At 48.0% G+C, this 22,783-nt stretch overlaps 1 protein-coding gene across 27 annotated transcripts in view; it reads left to right on the forward strand.

The window, feature by feature from the left end:
* Positions 1 to 22,783, forward strand: part of BANP (BTG3 associated nuclear protein) — a 125,498-nt gene that overhangs the window by 32,051 nt on the left and 70,664 nt on the right. For 16 of the 27 annotated variants that reach the window (XM_034940881.3, XM_055099895.2, XM_034940876.3 and 13 more), the window contains 3 exons: positions 975 to 1,174; positions 18,739 to 18,855; positions 20,532 to 20,707. In XM_034940881.3, the coding sequence (XP_034796772.1) occupies positions 975 to 1,174; positions 18,739 to 18,855; positions 20,532 to 20,707 (493 nt within the window). Of the gene's footprint in view, positions 1 to 974; positions 1,175 to 17,925; positions 18,008 to 18,738; positions 18,856 to 20,531; positions 20,708 to 22,783 lie in introns of those variants that run through there. The other 11 variants (XM_063597817.1, XM_055099900.2, XM_034940884.3 and 8 more) reach the window with 2 other exon arrangements.

Below are 22,783 nucleotides of genomic sequence, written 5' to 3' on the forward strand. Positions count from 1 at the left end.
CTGATGTGCACACTTTGGACCCCACGCTCTTTAGGTCATGCGCAGGAAAGGAGAGAGAAAAGACGAAACAAATTCTGTGCTGTTTTCAGCTGTTGATTCTTAAGGCAGGTGCCAGCCTTCCTGAATACTAAGCAGGGCTGGTGGGCGCTCCCCCAACCTGTCCCTCCCTAGACCTGAAGGAGTGTCCTTCTGTCTGCTGCTGAGACCTGGTGGAGGGCGTCTCTTTTGCATAGTGCAATTCCTGTGTGATTAACACGTTTCCGCGTGTGCTCACGGTGGCTCCTGGCTGGGATGGCAGCTGGGGAAATGAAGTTCTTCCCTTTCTGGTTTGTGTGTTTCTCTGTTTCGTGGGTTTGGAGTCCGGCACGTCACTGCTCACTGTGGTTCCTTGGAGTTAGGAATCCGGAGGAGACTCAGCCGGAAAGGTCAGACGTGGAGCCCGGCTTTGCCAACCACTAGGTGGCAAGCTTGCCGCTCAAGAGCCCCACGGGAGCCTCAGGACCAAATCGCAAGTCAGGGCCACAGGGGATCCAGTCACCCTTTCCTATTAGGCAGCAGGGTGTGAGGTGAATGTGCATGGCCTGTGGCTTTTATGCTGTTTTGATGTTAGGTGTAATCTGTTTTTATTGTTGAGAAGATTTGACTAGTTTTATGTGTAAATTTACTGATTAATAATAACATATTAAAGTACATTTTTAAAATTAAATGGGCTTAACCAAGAATTGCAACTGCACGTAGAAGTGAAACCATGACTAAATCATCACATTTGAAACAGGACGTGTGACTCGTGTGTAAAATGTGAACTTGTTACTCACATGTTTCTGGCTCGTAGCTCAGGAGCTAGTTCCAGTGTGGGGATTGTTCTGTCTGAATAGATAGAGTTGAGATCAGGAAATAGCTGTTTGGTGTTTCTTGGGGTTGTCTTCTTACAGTTCAGGAGACCCTTCCTAAAGCCGGTCTTTTTTCACTTCCAGTCATTCCTGTATTCCATCAACCAGACAATCTGCTTGCGGTTGGATAGCATTGAAGCCAAATTGCAAGCCCTGGAGGCTACTTGTAAATCCTTAGAAGAAAAGCTGGATCTGGTCACGAACAAGCAGCACAGCCCCATCCAGGTTCCCATGGTGGCCGGCTCCCCTCTCGGGGCAACCCAGACGTGCAACAAAGTGCGATGGTAAGAACAGACCAGGGTGCCGGGGCCTTCAGGTCACTTGGGGAGAAGCACGTCACCTCCTCGCCCAGGCCCGCAGCTTAGTGGCTCAGTTTGCTGGAGATGCGCAGTGTCTGCCTCAGCAGTCTCAGCAGTTTCTAACTAAAGCTGACTTTTAGTTAGACCGAAACCGAACACATGGCATCCTGCCAGGGTGACCTGAAGTCATCCTCACGTTTCCTTTCCACATAAAGCCGCCCCATGCACCTTTTCTTTGGAACTAACCCACCAGATCTTAGAAGATGTACATGTGCTTCTTTCCTTTTTCCTACTCTACCTGGCTAGTCTTGACATATGTTTTTCTTCGTATGTGGTGTTTATACATTTCACATGAATGTATCAAACTTTTCATTCAAATCTGCAGTTTTTATTTTGCTTATTTTTAAAAAGTAGAGTCTAATGAGTCTAATCTTAGAAAGCTGTGTGGTAGTTTGCGAACTGTTTGAGTAGAAGCTTTATGATGTCTTAGAAAGTCTCGGACCTGCGTGGTGTCCACTCATCCGAGGCTTCCCGTGAGATGTTCCAGCCGACAGCTCGTGCTGAAGCGCAGGCTCTGGTGTCGCTAGCCTTCCCCACGCCTGGCCAGAAAGAAGTCCTGCTTGAGGCAGTGGACACGGCACGGCTTTGTGCTTGACGAGGGGCCTTTTGACTGAGCGCTACTCACTTCAGGTTCCCTGGCCTGGCTGTAGCCTTCTGCCCGGTGTGTCTGGGAGGAGAGAGAATGGTGGGACAGCAGCGGGGGCGCCGGGGAGGACATGTGGACGCCGAGGAATGGGAGCCGCAACAAGCCTGGAAGGACTGTTGTGACCTTGCTGCCCGTGTGTGCTGGTGGCTGGCGCTGGGTTAGGTGCTTTGTGGGCCTTGCCAGGGGGTGTGGGAAGTCTGGCGGCAGCTCCGCATGACAGCTGCTCTGCTGGCCGAAGCAGTGGTGCCTTTTTGAACTCTCGGGTGTGCCGGGGCTTTTGGAAACGCTACCCGGCCATCTTCCGAGCTCCGCTGCTGGTGGTGGAGTTGGCATCTCAGTTCGCAGGTGGGAGCTGGGGATCGTTCACGTGTTACTCTGAGATGGGGGCCTTCGCCCTGCACAAATGCTGTCACTCACGTGTCTCCCCCCAGCAGGAGTTTGTTTACCGTGTCCTCTGTGCAGGGACGCTGTTGGGCTCCCAGGTCAGGTGTGCAAAGCTGTTGGACCCAATGCCTTTTTTTTTTAGGATGGTTTTTTGGGGTAATGTCCTCTTACCCTAAAATGCAGTTCTTAGAAAATATAATTTATGTTTCAAAAAAAAAAAGAAAATGTAATTTATAACTTATAGTTATTAGACTGCCCTAGCTATAGAGAATGAATGTGATAGTATTGTGTAATAAGACAACACATTTCAACATGATGATGGTTGGCCGTGAAAAAGCCGGACGTCCCATCTGGTGTGTTGCGTCCTGGTGACCGGGGGGCGGTCCCTGCAGACGGACCCAGGTGTGACACTGGGAGTTCAGCCCCCAGCTGGTGATGGAATATTACAGAATGGTGAGCAGTTCCTAATGAACTTTCACATAAAGCAAAGTATAATTTTTTCTAGACTTGTAATAGTTGAATTCATGGAAAATTCAAGTCATAGTAAGACTGTGCAAAAATGTTTTGTGTGTAAATGTTGAATAGAGTAAGATTCTGAGTTCCGAGAGTTAGAAGCATGTTTTCCACTCATGAAGTTCTGGTTCATTGTAAGTTTTGTGTGTGGAGAGTTTTTGTTGGGTGAGACTGTCTCGCTCATTGAAGGACGTCTCAACCTCCCTTACCTCTGCCTGCCAAATTCCAGTACTCTCTGAATCTTGACCACCAAAGATGTCCCACGGGATCTCAAAGCACCCCTGGGCACCTGCATTGAGAACCACTGTTCTAAGGAATTAAACACAAGGATGAACGAACCTCTCCTGCCCCCGGAGCCTTGCGTGCTGGCGGACGGCTGCCCATCACGTGTCACTTGTCACGTTGTGCCAGTGCTGGGCAGGTCATTGTCACCACTTGGGAAAAGTGTTGACAAAATTGGTCGTTAGATTCCACCACTGACAATGTGTGATGGGGGAGAAGTTCCTCTGTGAAGAACTCCAAAGGCTGAGTGTGGTTTCTGTCGTGGGTTGGCCTTGAGGGTGCCTTGCTTGGATTCCATCTGCACAGGGCGGAGCTTGGGCCTCCGACTGTCACAGTTGCCCTGACAGACACTGAGGTGACCTTGGCCAAGTCACGCATTCATTCCCATCTGAGTTTCTAGTTTAAGATAAGAGGAAGAGGACCTGGAGCTCCTCTGGGGCTGCTTTGGCCCAGGGTCCTCCTGCTTTCTGAGGGTAACAGTGTCTGTGCTCATGAAAACATGTGATGTTAGTCACAGACCTGCCGTGGCAGAAATCCCCCATGCTTCCCTCTGCTGGGGGCAGATGGTATCATTCACAGACCTGCGGTGGTTGTCTGTCTACTTGTCAACAAGCAGTGAAATAAGAGTAAAGTTGCCTAATACTGACTCAGATGCACAATCCAGTTAACCCAGATGTGTGAGATCTTCCGGTTTGAAAGAACTGTATTGGCAAGGCAAAATCAACCTATTGTAGAATATATTTATTGTATATCAGCATGGGGATTATTAATATTGCTAATAAAACCATTATTTGTAAAAATTAAGATTAATAGAAGAATCGTTCTTCTATTTTCCCATAGTTTTAAATAGGATAAAAGTATATTCTATTTAAAATCCTATTTAAAATATATCCTATTCAGAATTACAAGAAAATGTAAGAATGGTTTCTTTTTTTTTTGAGACTCCGCTCGGCCACCCAGGCTGGAGGGCAGTGGCGCGATCTTGGCTCACTGCAACCTCTGCCTCCCAGGCTCAAGCAATTCTCCTGCCTCATCCTCCTGAGTAGCTGGGATTACAGGCATGCACCATGCCACCTGGCTAATTTTTGTAATTCTGGAAGAGACAGGGTTTCGCCACATTAGCCAGGCTGGTCTTGAACTCTTGACCTTAGGTGATCTGCCTGCCTCGGCCTCCCAAAGTGCTGGGATTACAGGTGTGAGCCACCACGCCTAGTGGAGTGATTTCCTTTCATAGTAAAGTTTTAAATGTGGTATATTTGAATGAATATTTTAAATTTGAATATTTTAAAGGAGGAGGCTGGGTGCGATGGCTCACACCTATAATTCCAGCACTTTGGAAGGCCAAGATGGAAGGATCACTTGAACCCAAGAGTTCCAGACCAGCGTGGGCAACATAGTGAGACCCCCATCTGTACAAAAAAATAAAAAATATTAGCTGGGCACAGCGGCACCCGCCTGTAATCTCTTAGGAGGCTGAGGTGGGAGGATTGCTTGAGCCTGGGAGGGTGAGACTATGGTGAGCTGTGACTCTGCCACTGTACTCCAGGCTGAGCAAGACCCTAACTCAAAAAAAAAAAAAAAAAAAAAAAAAAGGATGTTATTATGTCTGACATTTCTTTCCATGTAAGTTCTTTTTAAAAGGCAGTCTCACTCTGTGATGCAGGCTGGAGTACAGTGGTGCAATCTTGGCTCACTGCAACCTCTGCCTCCTGGATTCAAGCGATTCTCCCACCTCAGCCTCCCGAGTGGCTGGAACTGTAGGTGCATGCTACTATGCTTGGCTAATTTTTGTTTTTGATAGAGATGAGGTTTTGCCATGTTGTACAGGCTGGTATCTTTCCATATAAGTCCTGAAAATTAGAAATAAAAATTGCCAACAGTTGAAAGCTGTTGACAGAAAATTGTAGGGGAGAAATAACAGATAAGAACGTAATCCCAGTATGTCAATGAAAAAAAGTATGTTTAAATTAGAAAGTTACTAATTTGTGAACACATATGAATGAATAAGAATTGTCTGTCTAAAATTGGGCAGTGGAACATTGAAAAGGAAAAGTCTCCAAAGTTAAAAATTGATTAGCATTCTGAATAATAAGGTGCTTCTGTGGATTATTTATTTTGGGACTCAGATATTTTGAGATGGAGTCTCGCTCTGTTGCCCAGGCTAGAGTGCAATGGCATGATCTTGGCTCACTGCAACCTCTGCCTCCCAGGTTCTAGTGATTCTCCTGCCTCAGCCTCCTGAGTAGCTGGGATTACCGGTGCAGGCCACCACGCCTGGCTAATTTTTTTTTTTTTTTAAATTAGAGATGGGGTTTCACCATGTTTGTCAGTCTGATCTCAAACTCCTGACCTCATGATCCACCCGCCTCGGCCTCCCAAAGTGCTGGGATTACGGGTGTGAGCCACCGCCCCCGGCCGGGACTCAAATATTTTGAATGAAGATTAGAAGTATGTAAGTCACAGATAGTATTACCTCCAAATCATATGCTGTTAAAATAGCCCGGGGTTCCCAGGGCTCACTCCTTGCTGTGAGGGATTAGCTGGGAAGTCCGAGTGTAATCTTACAGCACAGATGCAGACACCTTAAGGGGCTCTGAGTTGTGACGAGGCCCCCGGAGAGAGTGCGAGAAGCTGCCCCCTGCGGTATCACTTGCCCTTCTGTTTAGAGCGGCTGCATCTGCTCAGAGCCAGCCCAGCCCTCAAGGGCGGGCACAGCCTTGCAGCAGCAGGGGCGTCACTAAGGCCCCCTCTCTGTGTGTTGAAATCACCCCACCTGTTGGTTCTTTCTCATTAAAACTGACTGGTCTGTACTATCAGTGCTGAGAGATGATTATTCTTTCCTTTCACTCTCTGGAACACAAGAAGGCAGTGGAGTACTGCTTGCCTCGCTTGGCATTTTGGATCCAGGTTTTTGGGTTCTACACCTGAATGAGATTCTTTAAATAACTTCGAGAACAAAGAAAAGAAAAAGAAAGCCCCTCTTATTTGAAGCTAAAGTTGAATCATTGTAATAAAAATGCGAGTCACCTGGATGGGCCTCATCCAACAGTCGTCATCGACTTGGGGACAAGAAAAATGGTCTTTTAAGTTTTGTAGGTAGGGGCTTATTTTCTTCCTGCAGGTGTGCCATCAGTTTGGATTTTGCTTCATTGTAATTTTGGTGTAGTGACCCGAGGTTTTAACTTTAAAGATGTTTGGGCCTGTCCTTTGAATGCTAGTGTGGACAGTTCGGTTGGGGCATTCGTTATGTCACATGGTCTGCAGGGATCCAGGGCACGCACATGCTCACGTTTATATAGGTAAATGTTAACATCCTTTGTCTGTACTTCGAAGCTGGACAGAGATAGTGGTGTAAACAGGATGCAGCAGAGCATGGAGTGTTGCCCGTCAGGGGATGCAGGCCCGCGTGGCTGTGCGCATCCAGGACACAGGACACAGGACACAGGGCGGGTGATGGGGGATTCAGGCCCGCGTGGCTGTGCGCATCCAGGACACAGGACACAGGACACAGGGCGGGTGATGGGGGATGCAGGCCCGCGTGGCTGCGCACATCCAGGACACAGGGCGGGTGACGGGGGATGCAGGCCCGCGTGGCTGCGCACATCCAGGACACAGGACACAGGGCGGGCGACAGGGGATGCAGGCCCCCGTGGCTGCGCACATCCAGGACACAGGGCGGGCGACAGGGGATGCAGGCCCGCGTGGCTGTGCGCATCCAGGACACAGGACACAGGGTGGGTGACGGGGGATGCAGGCCCGCGTGGCTGTGCGCATCCAGGACACAGGGCGGGCGACGGGGGATGCAGGCCCGGGTGGCTGCGCACATCCAGGACACAGGGCAGGTGACAGGGCTCTGTGTGCCTAGCACACCTGTGGAGTTGGCTACTGGCCAGCTCAGACAGCAGCTCACAGCCCCGGATTTTCTGCTTTGTTTTCATTAACTGAACATACTGACTCGAAAAATTATTTTTAAAAATAAAAAGCTAATTTTTAGTTTATTTTAATTTAAAAATAGATTTTAAAATCTGCTTTTTAAAGTCATAGATGTTTATCTTTAAGAACATTAAACAATTAAAGAACTAGCATGTTTCTACAATTTTACAACAATTGTAAACCATAGGCTTCTGTATAAGACTAGTTCTGGAAATTTTTAAAACTGTGATTTCTTTTACAGTGTGTCTTCCAGAGATGTGTCATATAAGACTCAATGAAGGAGAAATTTTTCTTTTCCTGAGAACTGACTGTTGACCCGTGGATAATTGAATATTTGTTGTGGTGTTATGTAGAGCTAGGCCTCGTTCTGAGCATCTCTGTTCTGGCACGGGAGCACAAGAGGTCTTGGCCAGGGTAAACCAGTTTTTTCAGTTTTGGGTCATTGACATTCTCAGTCAAAATTATAGCATTTCATAGGCTTTAGAATCTGACAAACTCAAGGGAGAGCTGCGTGAATTGTGAAGAAATGGTTTGGTCTCAGCTAAGATGGTTTTGTTTAATTCTTTTCTTATTTAATATTGAATTTTGGTTGCTTTCGTTTAATTTCGTGTACATGTGATTTCTCTTCCTGACTGGTCTATACTACCTTGCACAGCTGCATACTTTTGTTTTGTTTTGTTTTTTGAGATGGAGTCTCCCTCTGTCGCCCAGGCTGGAGTGCAGTGGCATGATCTCGGCTCACTGCAACCTCCGCCTCCCAGGTTCACGCCATTCTCCTGCTTCAGCCTCCCCACTAGCTGGGACTACAGGCGCCCGCCACCATGCCCGGCTAATTTTTTGTATTTTTAGTAGAGACGGGGTTCCACCGTGTTAGCCAGGATGGTCTCGATCTCCTGACCTCATGATCTGCCTGCCTCGGCCTCCCAAAGTATTGGGATTACAGGCGTGCGCCACTGCGCCCAGCCAGCTGCATACTTTAAGTGACCTAATAGTGGCACCCTCTACATGCTAGGGCTGAGTACTAGCCAAAGAAAACATACAGTTTACATACCTGCAACTTCGGGAATTATTCACATAATCGTATGATACAGTTTACATACCTGCAACTTCGGGAATTATTCACATAATCGTATGATACAGTTTACATACCTACAACTTCGGGAATTATTCACATAATCGTATGATACAGTTTACATACCTACAACTTCGGGAATTATTAACATAATCATATGCTTTAGAGATACAATCTAATAACCAAACTAATGAGAAACATAAATTTAAATGTTGTAATGATTATGCACATTCTAATAATTTGGAGCACTTCTCTAGTTTTAGAATAACTCAGAACTCATTGATTGGCATCGTATTGAATCTGTAGATCAATTTGGGGGAAGTGCCAACTTAACAGTATTGAGTATTCTGATTCATGAACATGGTACGTCTCTCCATTTATGGAGGTCTTTAATTTCTCTTAGCAATGTTATACAGTTTTCAGTGTTCAGCTTCTGTGCATATTTTGTTACATTTATCTCTGAGTACTTCATACTTACAGATGCTATCATAAATGGTATTGTATTTTAAATTTCAGTATCCAGTTGTTCATTGGAAGGATGTAGCAGTACAATAGATTTTTCTTTACTGACCTTTATCCTGTGTCATTTCTAAATGAACTTGTTTTAGATTTTCTGTAGGATTTTTTAAAAATATGCATAATTATGTTACCTTTAAACAGAATTTTGCTTCTTCCTATAGAATTTCTATACCTTCTCTTACTTTAATGTGCTGGCCATGATCTTTATTTCAGTGTATTTTCTTTATAAAAATATTTTTGCCTTATTCCTGATCTTGGAGTGAAAGCATCCAGCATTTCACCATTAAGTCTGATGTTACCAGTACATTTTTCCCAGATGTTCTTAATCAGGTTGAAGAAGTTTCCTTCTATTCTTTGTTTCATGGGAGTTTTTTCTCATGAACGAATGGACATTGGATTTTCACATGCCTTTTCTGTATCTTCCGAGATGATGGTATGGTGATCCTTCTTGATTCTTTTGTTAAAGTGAATTACGGCAATTTCAAATGCTAACCGAACCTTGCATTTCTCTTATCAGAAACCTGACTTCATCTACATGTATTGTGCTTTTGCTATACTGATCAGTTTTCTAATATTTAATGAAGAGTTTTTGCGTCTGTGTTTGTGCAAGATGTTAGTCTGCAGTTTTCTTTTTTTTGCCATGTCTTTTTGTTATCAGGATAATGCTGACCTCAGCAACAGAGCTGGGAGGCTGCCCCTCATTGTCTGTTTTCTGAAAATGTTTCTGTGAGATTAGTTTTATTTCTTTTAAAAAATTTGATAGAATTTGCCAGTGAAGCCTAGGTTTTTAATAATAAATTCAATTATTTTAATAAATATAGAACTGCCAGGCACGGTGGCTCATGCCTATAATCCCAGCACTTTGGGAGGCTGAGGAGGGTGGATCACCTGAAGTCAGGAGTTCGAGACCAGCCTGGCTAACGAGGCGAAACCCCGTCTCTACTAAAAATACAAAAATTAGCCAGGTGTGGTAGCGGGCGCCTGTAGTCTCAGCTACTCAGGAGGTTGGGGCAGGAGAATCACTTGAACCTAGGAGGCGGAGGTTGCAGTGAGCCGAGATTGTACCACTGCATTCCAGCCTGGGAGACAGAGTGAGACTCCTCAAAAAAAACAAAACAAAACAAAAAAAACACTTCAATAAATGTAGAATTTCTTGAGTTAGTGTTGTTTGTGTCTCTCAAGATTATTTTCTTTTCCCCTAAATTCTAGAGTGTGTCCGCACACTGTTCCTCATGGTACCCGCTGTATGTTTCCGTGTCTGTGGGTCCACAGGATGCTCTGCTGCCAGGCCTCCCTGGGCTCCTCTGATCCATGACCGTTTCTCACACTTCCTTGTTTTTGGCGACTTTTGGAGGAGCATTGGGTCGGTTATTTTGTAGGATGTGCCTCTGTTGGAATTTGTCTCCTGACTAGATGGGGGTCACGGGTTTTGGGGAGGGAGGACACGTAGGTGAAGTCCTTCTCATCGCATCCTGTCCAGGCCAGCACTGCCAGCAGGACTCAGTGCTTAATGCTGATGCGGGTCACCTGGCTGAGGTGTGCTCTTCAGCATTTTCCACAGTCAAGTGACTCTTTCAGCTTTCATCCTGCACTTGGGAAGGAAGCTGCTATGCCCATCACCCAGTTAAGGAGTGGGGAGTTGTGTGCCGCCTCCTCGAGGGTGGAGTGTCACAGATACTGTTGTCAGTCTACCCGGGAGCCTTGTCTCTTCTTTCCCATTTATTCACCTATTCACTCATCCGTTTCCATCATTGTGTGCTCATGGAGATGTATTTCACACTCTGGGTTAGAATCTAGTTCTGCTTCATTCTGGTGCTCACATCCTTCCATCTTTGGCCATTGGCAGCTCGTCAGTTGGCTCCCGTGCCCCTTGACATTCCCTCCATTCCCTCTTCATTGTAGGTGTTTCATCATTAGTGGGTTTTTTTTCCCCCTTTTTTTCTTTTGAGACAGAGTTTTGCTCTTGTTGCCCAGGCTGGAGTGCAGTGGGGCGATCTCTTACTGTAACCTCCGCCTCCTGGGTTCAAGCAATTCTTCTACCTCAACCTCCCAAGTAGCTGGAATTACAGGCTGTGCCACCACACCCGGCTGCTAATTTTTTGTATTTATATTACAGACGGGGTTTCACCATGTTGACCAGGCTGGTCTCGAACTCCTGACCTCAGGTGATCCGCCTGCCTTGGCCTCCCAAAGTGCTGGGATTACAGATGTGAACCACCATGCCCGGCCTGAGCACTTTTTACTTGCACAGCACTACCAAATGCTTCTCCGGGCTCATTGTGAGTGCTTGTCCCAGCCTAGAATGAGCCGTTTCTCCGTGAATTGAAAGATGGCGTTAGAGACCAGGATGCGGTGTTTGGAGGGCCCTGGCGTTAGAGACCAGGATGCGGTGTTTGGAGGGCCCTGGCGTTAGAGACCAGGATGCGGTGTTTGGAGGGCCCTGGTGTTGGAGACCAGGATGCGGAGCGCGGCGGTGTGCTGCGGTGCACTGTGTCCTCTGAGCATGCGAAGGGCCCTGGGCGGCTTTTCACCCAAACATGTTGCCTAGGAGCCCCGCATCCTGTGCCGTTGCAGAGTGCTGACTTCTGTGGAGTTGGTCCTGACGCTGCTTCCCTCTCTCACTAGTAGTCATTTGTGTAGCTTCTAGGAAAGAAGAAGAAAACATACCCGTCCTTGACCTGCTCGCATTCTGATTTGGGACTGTTGGGTGGAAGTCACAGATCTCTGTTGGAGCACAAGCATGGCTCCTTGGGGAGAGCAGCGTGAGGAGTTAGATCAGGAGCCTCTCAAAGCCAATTGCCAGAAGCTAGAAGCTTCTTTCTTTCTTTAGCAACGAGGTTTTAAAGTTTGTTACATTAGGTTAGTCCCGTTTCTCTGGTGCAGTGGTTATTTGGAGGGTTGGTTTTATATTCTGTTTTGCTTATTTCATTAGATATTAGGAAGAAAATTTTAATGCCGATTTATTTTTACCCCTGGGTATTTTTTGTTAGATCATGTTTTTATGACTTTTTAATCTTTAGCGTGGTACAGGGGCTTAGGCCTGTAATCCCAGCAACTCGGGAGACTGAGGTGGGAGGATCATTTGAGACCAGTCTGGGCAGCATAGTGAGACCCCGTGTATAAAAATAAAATAAAATAAAAAGCCCCTCAAACCTGCAAACAGTAGAAATATACTTTCAGTAAATGTTTGATTAGTCTGAGTGCTGATTGTATTGATTAGGTGACATGAGCCATGGCAGTAGAGGGTCCCCTGGACTTGTGATTAGCACGGTGGGAGGGTGCATCTTGCTTATGTTCAGGGTGCAGTGTGGGCGATTCTGGTCCTCCCACAACTGCCCTGGGTGCCTCTGATGCCTGAGCCTTCTATCATGTGCTCACCCTATGGCCTTGGGGTCCTCAGTCTGGGAAGGGGAGAGGCGTGAAAAGGTGCATCCTGTTTTTAAAACCTGTGTCCTGGAAGTGACACACGTCTCACCTGTTAGAGTCCATCAATGGAGTCTGGCCACAGGGCCGTGTGTGCACAGAAGGGGCTTGGGAAATGCAGTCTGGATGTGCGGGGGCTCCCGGGACAGCCCCTGACGGCTAGGGAAGTAGGCTGTGGGCTGCCCTGGCCTGGGGGTTTTTGGGGGGCCTGCTTTTCCTCCTGCTGAAGCTCTGAGCAGCTCCTCTTTTTGTAAGTACATTACATCAAGCCAGTTTCTTCTTTTATTTGGCCCCGGTCCTTGTGTGTTATGTAGGAGCATAAATGTCCATGGGAGAAAATGTTCTTAGGGAACAGGTACTGGAGTTTAAAAGAAATCTGTCCATTTTTTCCTAATAAGTAGAAAGCAGAAAAAATTGCTTAATTCTTTTTACCTGGCTGTTGTTGAAATACTTTTCCTTGAGAGAATTCATAAAAATTAGAAAAGTAGTATCAGCTTTTCTAACCTGCACTTGATGATAATTACTTTAATTATAAAAGGGATGCCTACCTGGTGGCAGAGTGTCACGTGGTGAGGCTGCACTCTGGGTGGGAAGGAGACAAAAACTTGTACTTGTTCAAATATACATCAGATATCCTGATGGAGTTCCTCCTCTCCCTGCCGTAGAAAACAGCCAGATACTGCGGCGTGAATGGGAGTGGTCGGTGATTGACTCCACAGGTAACAAGCTCTGGGTCAAGATCTTGGGCTGGGCGGGGCGCCAAGGGGAAGCAGCGCGCCCGGCCTTGTTCATGCCGTGAGCTGGAGCGGGAGCCCCTGGAGGCTGGGGTTCCTGCGGTGCCCAGGGTGCGCTTCTCACTTGCTGAGCATTCAGTGCAGACGTGTTAGACGCACATTTAGCGGGTTTGGCCCTGGGGCATTTGAAAGTTGTTTAAACTCATCTTTGGAGGGCTGGTGCTTGCTTTCTCCTCAGGTTGTCCTCTCAGCATCTCCATGTCAGTTGAGGGTTAGGCGGAGAACAGAGTCATGTCTGTTCTCTGTCCTGTGATCATTTGTGCCCAGGCAGAGGTGTGTGTCCAGCAGGCACCGACGGCGGTGTCTGGAGTCACCACTGTAGATCAGGTGGCTCTCTCGCCCCGTCATTTCCACATTTGACAGCTTTCATGGAGCCTAGTCACCGCCTGAGACCGGGACCCACCTGGCGTCTCAGCTGCCTGTGCCACTTAGTTGGAGATGGCTTCCGATGCTAACCTCTGCTGCGAGGGTTCTCGGGTTCTGCTCACTGGCTGCATGAGTTGGATGTTCTGCTGCTCTGAAGTGCCGGCTGGGCCCTCGTCCAGGTGCCAGCTGGGCTCTGGTTCTGAGTGTTGCTGGGCCCTCGTCCGGGTGCCAGCTGGGCTCTGGTTCTGAGTGTTGCCGGTCCCTCGTGCTGGGCGCCGGCTGGGCTCTGGTTCTGAGTGTTGCTGGGCCCTCGTCCTGGGCGCCGGCTGGGCTCTGGTCCTCAGCGTTGCCCTCCCGTCCTTCCCTCCTCCCTGTGTCGTTGTCTGCACTGAACCATTGCATAGGTTTTCAAGGCTCTGCTTCAGAATAACTTAGTTTTCATTTCCTTTTGTAATAAAACATGGCAAACACAAATCTGTGAAAACAGTTTAAATACTTCATTTCTCAAGATTTTTAATTTTATGTTGTATCTTGGTGGCTGGTTTTGCATGTACTTGGACAAAGCCTGTTGATGTCTGTTCACATGTGCTCCATTTTGTGTGGTCCACGAGCAACAGGGGCCGCCATGCCAGTTGCCCAGAGCACAGGGCAGGTGCTTAGGGCTCTGTGATGAGGTGGGTTCCCTGAAGCAGAAGAGAAATGGAAGGCCACTTTATAAGCTCAGCGTAGAAAATGTTTGCCATGACAGCTTTCAAAGTGGAAGATGTTTTGTAGAAATGGGGTCTCACTGTGTTGCCCAGGCTGGTCTTGAACTCCTGGGCTCAAGCCATCTGCCTGCTTCAGCCTCCCAAAGTGTTGGGATTACAGGTGTGAGCCACCGCACCTGGCTGAAGAGGTTTTGTTTTAAATCCATCAAAGTAAAACAGTTAAAAAACTCAAAACACTGAAAGGGTGAGTTGTAGCAGTAGTTGAAATAGGATCATTGCTGTTCTTGTCCAGCAAGTGACTAAAAGCATGAGAAATACTTAGTTTTGAACACAGGTTCTGTCACCAATAAATGGTGAGACCTGGGACAGATCCTGATCTTTCTGAGCATCAGTGTCTTCGTGGTAAAGTGGGTGAAATAGCCAAGATGGCTGGGAGTGAGACCATGTGTTCGTGGTAAAGTGGGTGAAATAGCCAGGATGGCTGGGAGTGAGACCATGTCTTCGTGGTAAAGTGGGTGAAATAGCCAGGATGGCTGGGAGTGAGACCATGTCTTCGTGGTAAAGTGGGTGAAGTAGCCAGGATGGCTGGGAGTGAGACCATGCACACGAAGCACTCAGTACTCCTTGAGCTCAGCAGAATCAGGACTGTTACTTCCTGGTGAGTCCCTGAGTGCCCACTCTTGGCTGGGTCTCATGGTGGCTGCCGGCTCCCACCAGTCAGCCCTCAGACTTTAAGTCACCTTTAGTTTAGCACTTCCTGGTGGAATTCAGAACTGACCCCGCACAGTGGATGAGAACATTCTAGGCTGTCTTTTGGCATCCTGCTCGGTGGATTCTGCTCTGGGTCGGGATTCTCAGTCTTTGCTTTCAGCATGCAGAGCAGCAGCATGTGAACCAGCGGATTGAGAGGCATTTCCCTCCAAAATGGGAAGCTCACTCTTGAATTCCTCCGTGTCCCAAACAGTCTTCACCCATGTCCTGTGCATTCTTCTAGGGACTTTGGGAGACATCATTGGATGAACAGAAGGACCCCTGTACAGGGGAAGGCCACATGGAAAACTAAAGCATAGTAAGGACATGGCAAAATAGATGAAAAAGTGCTGAGGGTTGTGGGGGCAGTGAGTGGTTTCGGTTAGGAATGTCAGCTGTCTGTCGCAGGGGGACTTTGGCCTCAGACCTAATTTTGCCATTCACTGGCTGTGTGGCCTTGAATAGGTTAATAGCTTCTCTGCGTGGGCTGCTGTCTGTGCCATGAAGGTGCTGCAGACCCGGCTCCTGAGGCTCGATGACCTGCTTCTCAGTTTCTTGCTGTCCTTCCAGACACATCTCCATGCACGCACGTGCGCAGCTGGACTCACCTGTCCTTCCAGACACGTCTCCATGCACGCACGTGCGCGGCTGGACTCACCTGTTCTTCCAGACACATCTCCATGCATGCACGTGCGCGGCTGTACTTACCTGTCCTTCCAGACGCGTCTCCATACACGCACGTGCGCGGCTGTACTTACCTGTCCTTCCAGACGTGTCTCCATGCACGCACGTGCGCGGCTGTACTTGCCTGTCCTTCCAGACACCCAGACACGTTTCCATGCACGCACGTGCGCGGCTGTACTTACCTGTCCTTCCAGACACGTCTCCATGACCGCACGTGCGCGGCTGTACTTACCAGGCCTTCCAGACACGTCTCCATGCACGCACGTGCGCGGCTGTACTTACCTGTCCTTCCAGACACGTCTCCATGCACGCACTTGCACGGCTGTACTTACCTGTCCTTCCAGACACGTCTCCATGCACGCACGTGCGCGGCTGGACTTACCTGTCCTTCCAGACACCCAGACACGTCTCCATGCACGCACGTGCGCGGCTGGACTTACCTGTCCTTCCAGACACCCAGACACGTCTCCATGCACGCACGTGTGCGGCTGGACTTACCTGTCCTTCCAGACACATCTCCATGCACATACATGCGCGGCTGGACTTAGCTGTGTTTTTTGTCACTTAGTATTGTTGTGGCACTTTTTCCACATCAGTCCTTAGATAGGGACTGCATCCTCCTTAATGTGATAAAGATGTTCCATAATTTAAAAAAAGTATTCTTTTGTGCAATTTGAGGTTGATTTAAATCGCGTTAGTTGAAAGCATGTAGTTTCTGGCATTTTTTAAACATTAAAATAATTTACTTTTACAGCATATTATAATATTGATCTTTAAAAACAAAACTGGTTTATTTTTTTTTTAATTTTTCCATTATAATCTAAATATCATGATGGATTTTGAACGTCTCACCAATGAGCTTTTGGCAGTCGAATGTTATGTCACTTTTCTGTTCTTTGAATTTTCGTTTCCATTTCATTTCCCTCACAAAATTTTATCCTGTTAGCCTGGCTGTCGTATGCCTTTGCAACAGAAATAGGGATGTAAATCGAAGCTGAAAAAATTTATGTTCCTAACCATAAGGCCCTAAGTGCTAAAAAAAAAAAACAAAAAAAACAAAAAAAAGCCTTCTGGATTGAAGGTTCAATCCAGATTTGTTCAACTACAGTGGTTGAACAGAAGAACGTGAATATGTCACCCACTTAGAACTAATTCTTGATAATAAAATACTAGGAATGTATTTTTGAAGAGCTGGATAGGGCTTTTTGGTTAATTATTGAATCAATGGATGATTATGTTTGACTGCTTAGATGAGACAGGATTCCATGTTGGTCCTGCTGTTTTTGGTTTTTATAGCTCTGGGTGCTGGGAAACTTGGGTCCCATCAGTAATATGTGGGAGAGGAAGGAGTCCTTGGCTTCTTTGAGTTGTGTGCCAGGGGTCTCAGTGGTCTGTCCTCAGAAACTGTTTTTGATGATCTCTGTCTATTTTGTTGAAAGCAAAGATTGCAACCCAGCTGACTTACCAAGGGCTTTCTAGTCAGCCGGTGAGGTGCTGGTTTTGTCACGCCCGTGCTGGTGTTCAGGTGGCCCTGCGCTGGCTCCTGGGGTCTGTGCCCTAGGTGGATGGTGCATCCAGTGTGCTCAGAGCAGAGGTTGTTTTTTAGGTGGGAAAAGGGCTTTGTGGAGGGGAACACACACATTGAGATACTCGCTCAAGGAGAGTCATCTTTAGGCAACAGGACATTCTGGAAGGTGGGGATCTGGAGACTGCGTTGCTGAGAGCTGTTTGCATCCATGAGCCCCCCAGAAAGCTGTGGGGCACCCGAGGGGCACATTATTCCAGTTGGGAGCTGGTTGTCTTAGAATATGATTTCCTTCACCTTAATAAGGATCTTCAAGGAAAAAAAGGTATATTTGGTCAAATGACCTTGCCAAATGGTGGCCTGAATACATTTTACTCTCTTAAAATTTCTTCTCAGACTGTCAGTGTGCCAGTGGCCACTGTGAATAGTCATCAGGGGACTGTTGGCTACTCAGCAGCACCGTCCTTCTTCAGTTGCTCATGGGGGGAGAGAATGAATGCATGTGTGGACATGCTGTGAGCCTAGGATCCCGGGGACACCAGCCTTCCCACATGCTGTGAGCCTAGGATCCCGGGGCCACCTGTGTTCCATAGCCTCCACTTGGGGAACATACCAAGCTCGTGCAAGCCAGGTAGCCTCTCCAGTTCTACATCTCTGAGGAGCATAGGACTGTCACAGCCTGTAGGTGACTGTGGTGAGCAAGCCAAAAGCCACCTGGGTTACTTTCCATACCTGACCTATAGGTCATTTGTCAGGTTTTGCTGTGTTAACGTTAGGTGTCACCAATAACAAGTAGAGGAATTTAAAAAATCATATTTTTGAATGAAATGGAGTTGATTATGCCTTTATTTTAGGAGAAAACCTGGTGGTCCTGTGAGTTACTTGAGCATGGCGTGGTGCTGTGCTGGCACTCAGTGTGGGGACAGTTACAGTGATACTAGGCTAGAATTTCCTATGTGCAGATCACAGAAAGGCAGGCTTCCCAGGTTGGTTTTTGGAGAGTGAAATCCAAGAATGGAGTTTTATTGTCAGGTGATAATCACGTTGTATTTCTAGTGCTAGTTCTTTCTCTCCCCAGCCTTCCACAACAAAGCGGACCTTAGATATCCCTTGTGACCAGAAAGTGCTAAGGCTTAAAAACGCATGATTGAAAACCGTGGGTGAGTCTGTACTTTAAGATGAAGCTGTGTTAGCTGCCGCCTGTCTGAACACACTCGTGCTTCCTCCAGGGTGGCGCCAGGCTTGGTGGTTTCTGGGCCATGGTCTGTTCTTTTGTAGAATCTTTTCCTTCAAAGCAGAACCCTGAGCCCTTTGGTTGTAGCTCACACATGTTCCTGCAGGACCTGGAGGCAGCATGTGTGTCCTTCCATCCCAAGTCCAACGTGATGTTTGCCCCTTTCTTTCCAGGGCGCTACCGTTTTGGAATGATACCAACACTTACGTGGTTACGAACGTTAGATCTGTCCCATAGGAATGAGTTGGGATGGAGTGACTGAAAATGTCAAGCCAGTTCTCATGCAAGTGTGCCACCCTAGAAGCTTTATTAACTGGGTGCGATAACAGCTGGTGCGGTTGCAGTCTATTCTGTCACAAGTTCAGCATCCTCAGCCCAGCTGTCCTGTGCTATCCAGTTGTGCAGACAGAACACCAACAATTAGGAAAAGTTACGTTCTGCTAAAAACCCCATCTCCAGTTTATTCTTCCTTAGCATTTGGGGCTCCTTCCCCCTCAGGACGGGTCCCTGGGAGTGGACTATGTTGAATGACTCTTAGGCCTCCCCCTCAGTGCGGGTCCCTGGGAGTGGACTGTGTTGAATGACTCTTATGTGCTCTTACCATGAATGTTGTTGTTTTAAGGCCTTCTTTTTCTTTGTGATTCTTTTGTTCCCTAGCGTCGTCCCCCAGACTACAGTAATACTCAACAATGATCGGCAGAACGCCATTGTAGCCAAGATGGAAGACCCCTTGAGCAACAGGGCACCGGATTCCCTGGAAAATGTCATTAGCAAGTCAGTAGCACGGCACCAACCCCACCTTTCCCTGCCACTGTGCGGAGTCCCGTGAGAATAAGTCAACGTCCCCAAGCCAGGGCACAGTCCAGCACACGCTTCATCTCTGTGGTCACAGGGTTGAGCCTGGCAGGCACCGCCCCAGCTCTCTGAGGTCGGGGAGGGCAGGCTGGGCGATGCCGAATGCTGAGTCCAGCCACACCAGGGGCAGCTGCCGCCGGGGACTTCTGTGTCTCGTGCTGGCCTGGGTTGTGGAGGGGCTGGCTCTGTCTCCTCACAGCAGTCTGTGAAAGCGCTCATCCTCCCACCTAGCTCAGTGGTCCTCACGTCTGTCTGTGCAGAGCGTGTCAGGCAAACAGACGCCCTCTCCCACGGTTGCTAAGTGGTGCAGGCATGTTGAGTTTATGACTTTTTTCTTATACCTTTTTCTCTTGAGACATTTTGAATGGAACTTTGGTCAGAGGTGGGAGTGGACAGAAGACACCGTCCCCGCTCTGTGTGAGGGGAAGGCTGTGCAGTGGCCTCTGGCTGGCATCCAGGCCCTGCTGTCCCCAGGAGTGCCCCTGGGGCTGCGTGAACCCCTGAGGATGCTGTTGCTTTTTCTTTCCCATCTGTGTCTTCACAAAGTTCTATTTGCTTTTTCTCTCAGTCTCCTTTGTGGATTCCTCCTCCTCCAGCTTCGTCCCCTTTCTGTATTGTCTTAGCTCAGTTCTCCAGGGCCGCAGCTGTGGTCGCAAGGGTCTGATACGTGGGGTGAAGGGAGAGGAGTTGGTGATGGGCGGTGAGGAGGTGCCAGGGTCAGCTGTGCCTCAGGGGCTTTGCACTGAGGTCAGCCAGGCAGATGGCCAGTGTTGAGATCAGGTTCAGCGTGGACAGCGCTCTAGAGAATCCAGGCCAGAAAGTGCAGAGTGCAGCGCCCTCCTCTGGGTGCGGCCAGTGTTTTCAACACCCTTTTTTTTGACTTTGCAAATAGAGAAATTGTGCTCCTTTCTCCTCCTGGTGCGTAGCCGTCCACGGTAGAGGATGTTGAAAGGGTCATTAAAAAAGGGAAGTAGTGAGTCTCTAAATCATCCTTTTTTTGAGCACTTGTGGAGGTGGCCTCGCCCTGCTTTGCTAGCAGTGTTCTGTCCTTCCACATCAGCAGCCCTTGGGATGATGGCAGCTCCGATGGGATCTCAGTGGGTTTTTTAAGCCCCTTCAGGGTTTTTTGCCCTTGGGCGTACGTGGGAGTGCTGCTCGCATTGCGAGGTGGAGCCATCTCCAGCGAGCCCAGCAGCATGGCTCGAATTGACCCAGGCCTCTGGGCACAGTTTTCCTCATTTAGTCTTTCCTTTAACCTCGCCTGAAAAAAGACTCTTACCAGCATTTTATGGGATGACTGCTGAACTCAGAAGGCAGCATGCTAGGCCTGAGTCCCAGTGAGTATGATTTTACTCCTTTTGTGATACAAACATTTTCTTTAAATGGTTAAGTTTTATTTTATACAGTTTCTTTCAGCCCCAGGCCATTTTCTCCCATGGAGTTGCTATTAATCTTGGTAGAGAGAGCGGTATGGGAAGGCTGTGTGATCCACTGGTCCACACACAGTTAGATTTTGCGATAAGGAAAGCGCTGACCTTCGCGTGCTGCTTGCGGCTCTTACCACATCGGGCTGGTGTGTTTTTTTTCCCGTTTAGCGCTGTGCCTGGGCGTCGGCAGAACACCATTGTGGTGAAGGTGCCGGGCCAAGAAGACAGCCACCACGAGGACGGGGAGAGCGGCTCGGAGGCCAGCGACTCTGTGTCCAGCTGTGGGCAGGCGGGCAGTCAGAGCATCGGGAGCAACGTCACGCTCATCACCCTGAACTCGGAAGGTGCGTCCAGGGCGGCTTTCCTCTGCCAGAGCGCCAGTACAATTGTTTGTTTGTTTTGCCTTTTAGAAATTTTGTTGTTTTTTAAAGAAGTGATACAGTGGCCAGGCACGGTGGCTCACGCCTGTAATCCCAGCACTTTGGGAGGCTGAGGCGGGCGGATCACCTGAAGTCGGGAGTTCGAGACCAGCCTGGCCAACATGGAGAAACCCTGTCTCTACTGAAAATACAAAATTAGCCGGGTGTGGTGGCAGGTGCCTGTAATCCCAGCTACTTGGGAGGCTGAGGCAGGAGAATCGCTTGAGCCTGGGAGGTGGAGGTTGCGGTGAACCGAGATCATGCCATTGCATCCAGCCTGGGCAATAGAGGAAACTCCATCTCAAAAAAAAAAAAAAAAAAAAAAAAAGTGATACAGTATAGGACAGGCTCAGTGGCTCACACCTGTAATTCCAGCACTTTGGGAGGCTGAGGCGGGTGGATCATGAGGTCAGGAGTTCAAGACCAGCCTGGCCAAAATGGTGAAACCCCATCTCTACTAAAACTACAAAAATTAGTCGGGCACGGTGACAGGTGCCTGTAATCCCAGCTACTTGGGAGGCTGAGGTGGGAGAATTGCTTGAACCTGGGTGGCAGAGGTTGCAGTGAGCTGAGATCGCACCACTGTACTCCAGCCTGGGCGTCAGAGACTCTGTCTCAAAAAAAAAAAAAAAAAAAAAGATAGTGATACAGTATAAAAATGAAGATTAAAGGGAAAATAACTGTGATCCCACCATTCTGAGATCTCTAAACCTTTTGGGGTTTTTTGGTGCACATTTCATGATTTTATAACTCACTTCTTTCCCCTACACAGTAGAAATCTTTCCACGTTAGTGCAGATGGACAGAGTCATTTTTAGCCAGTTTTGCTTATTTCATTGGGTCTGGATGCTTTCCAGGGATGGCCCCCTGTAACCTTTCATTATTGAAACTAGCATTGGCCTGCTGTGTTTTCATGTCTCTTGGATCAGTGTCTGGACGTGGGCTCTCAGAGGCAGGTTGCTGGGCTAGAGGACGCGGCTTCCACGGGTTCCATGGCACAGGATGCATTGCCCATTTCCCCCGAGATCTGGAAGGATGTGAAGCTGTTTGTCCTACTTGGACTCCTAGCGGGGGCTCTCTCCTGCAGGGCTCTGAGGTGCCCTCCCGCCTGGCCCTCGGCCTGCGCAGTGTGCCTTTCAGAGCCCTCTTCCCCTGAGAGCCTCTGTGTGCCCTTCATCCTGTCACCGTAAGTGACCAGATGACTGTCAGTGACTACAGCGTGGAGAAAAGAAAGAACCAAACAGACTTAGCTTTGTGCGTGGAGTTGTAAAGCATGTGTTTTCCTTACTTACTAGGAAGAACTCAGTTTTTCTGCCTCTGTGTCTGAGTTGTTGATTTTTCCTAGCAACTCGATGTTGCTTTGTCTACTGAACAAAGGCTTTCCTGTTAGGAAGACTCATTACCATATCTGAAACATTGAAAACAATGTTTTCCACAAAAATTGCTTTTACCTCTAATACAAATTGCTAGGATTCAGATGGCAGAATGGCGGGAAGAGAGAAAGAGACGTTGAGTTGATCTTTTTTTTTTTTCCAAGTTGAGATCTAATTTATATACCATAAAATTGACTGTTTTAAAGCATACGTCTCAGTGGTTTTTAGTATATTCTCAAGGTTGTACAGTCATCACTTCGGACTAATTCTAGAATATTTTTTATTACCCCCAGAAGAAGCCCTGTGCCCATCAACAGTCACTTTCCATTCTCCCAGCCTCCAGCCCCGGCACCCAGCTCATCTCCGTCCTCGTGGATGTGCCTGTTGTGGACCTTGACTCTAAATGGAATCCTGTGGCATCACCCACATTGTAGCTTTTGCCCAGTGCTTTGTTCCTTTTCATGGCTGCGTGATGTGCCGAGGTATGGATGGCCCACATTCTGTTGATCCATCATCAGTTGATGGGCATCTGGGTGGTTTGCACTTTTTGGCTGTTGTCAGGAATGCTGCTGTGAACGTTGAGGTGCAGGTTTTTGTGTATGTATTAATTGCAGGATCAGGGCAATGGA

Source organism: Pan paniscus, chromosome 18, assembly GCF_029289425.2.
Source record: "Pan paniscus chromosome 18, NHGRI_mPanPan1-v2.0_pri, whole genome shotgun sequence".
In the NCBI taxonomy this organism is placed as follows: domain Eukaryota; kingdom Metazoa; phylum Chordata; class Mammalia; order Primates; family Hominidae; genus Pan; species Pan paniscus.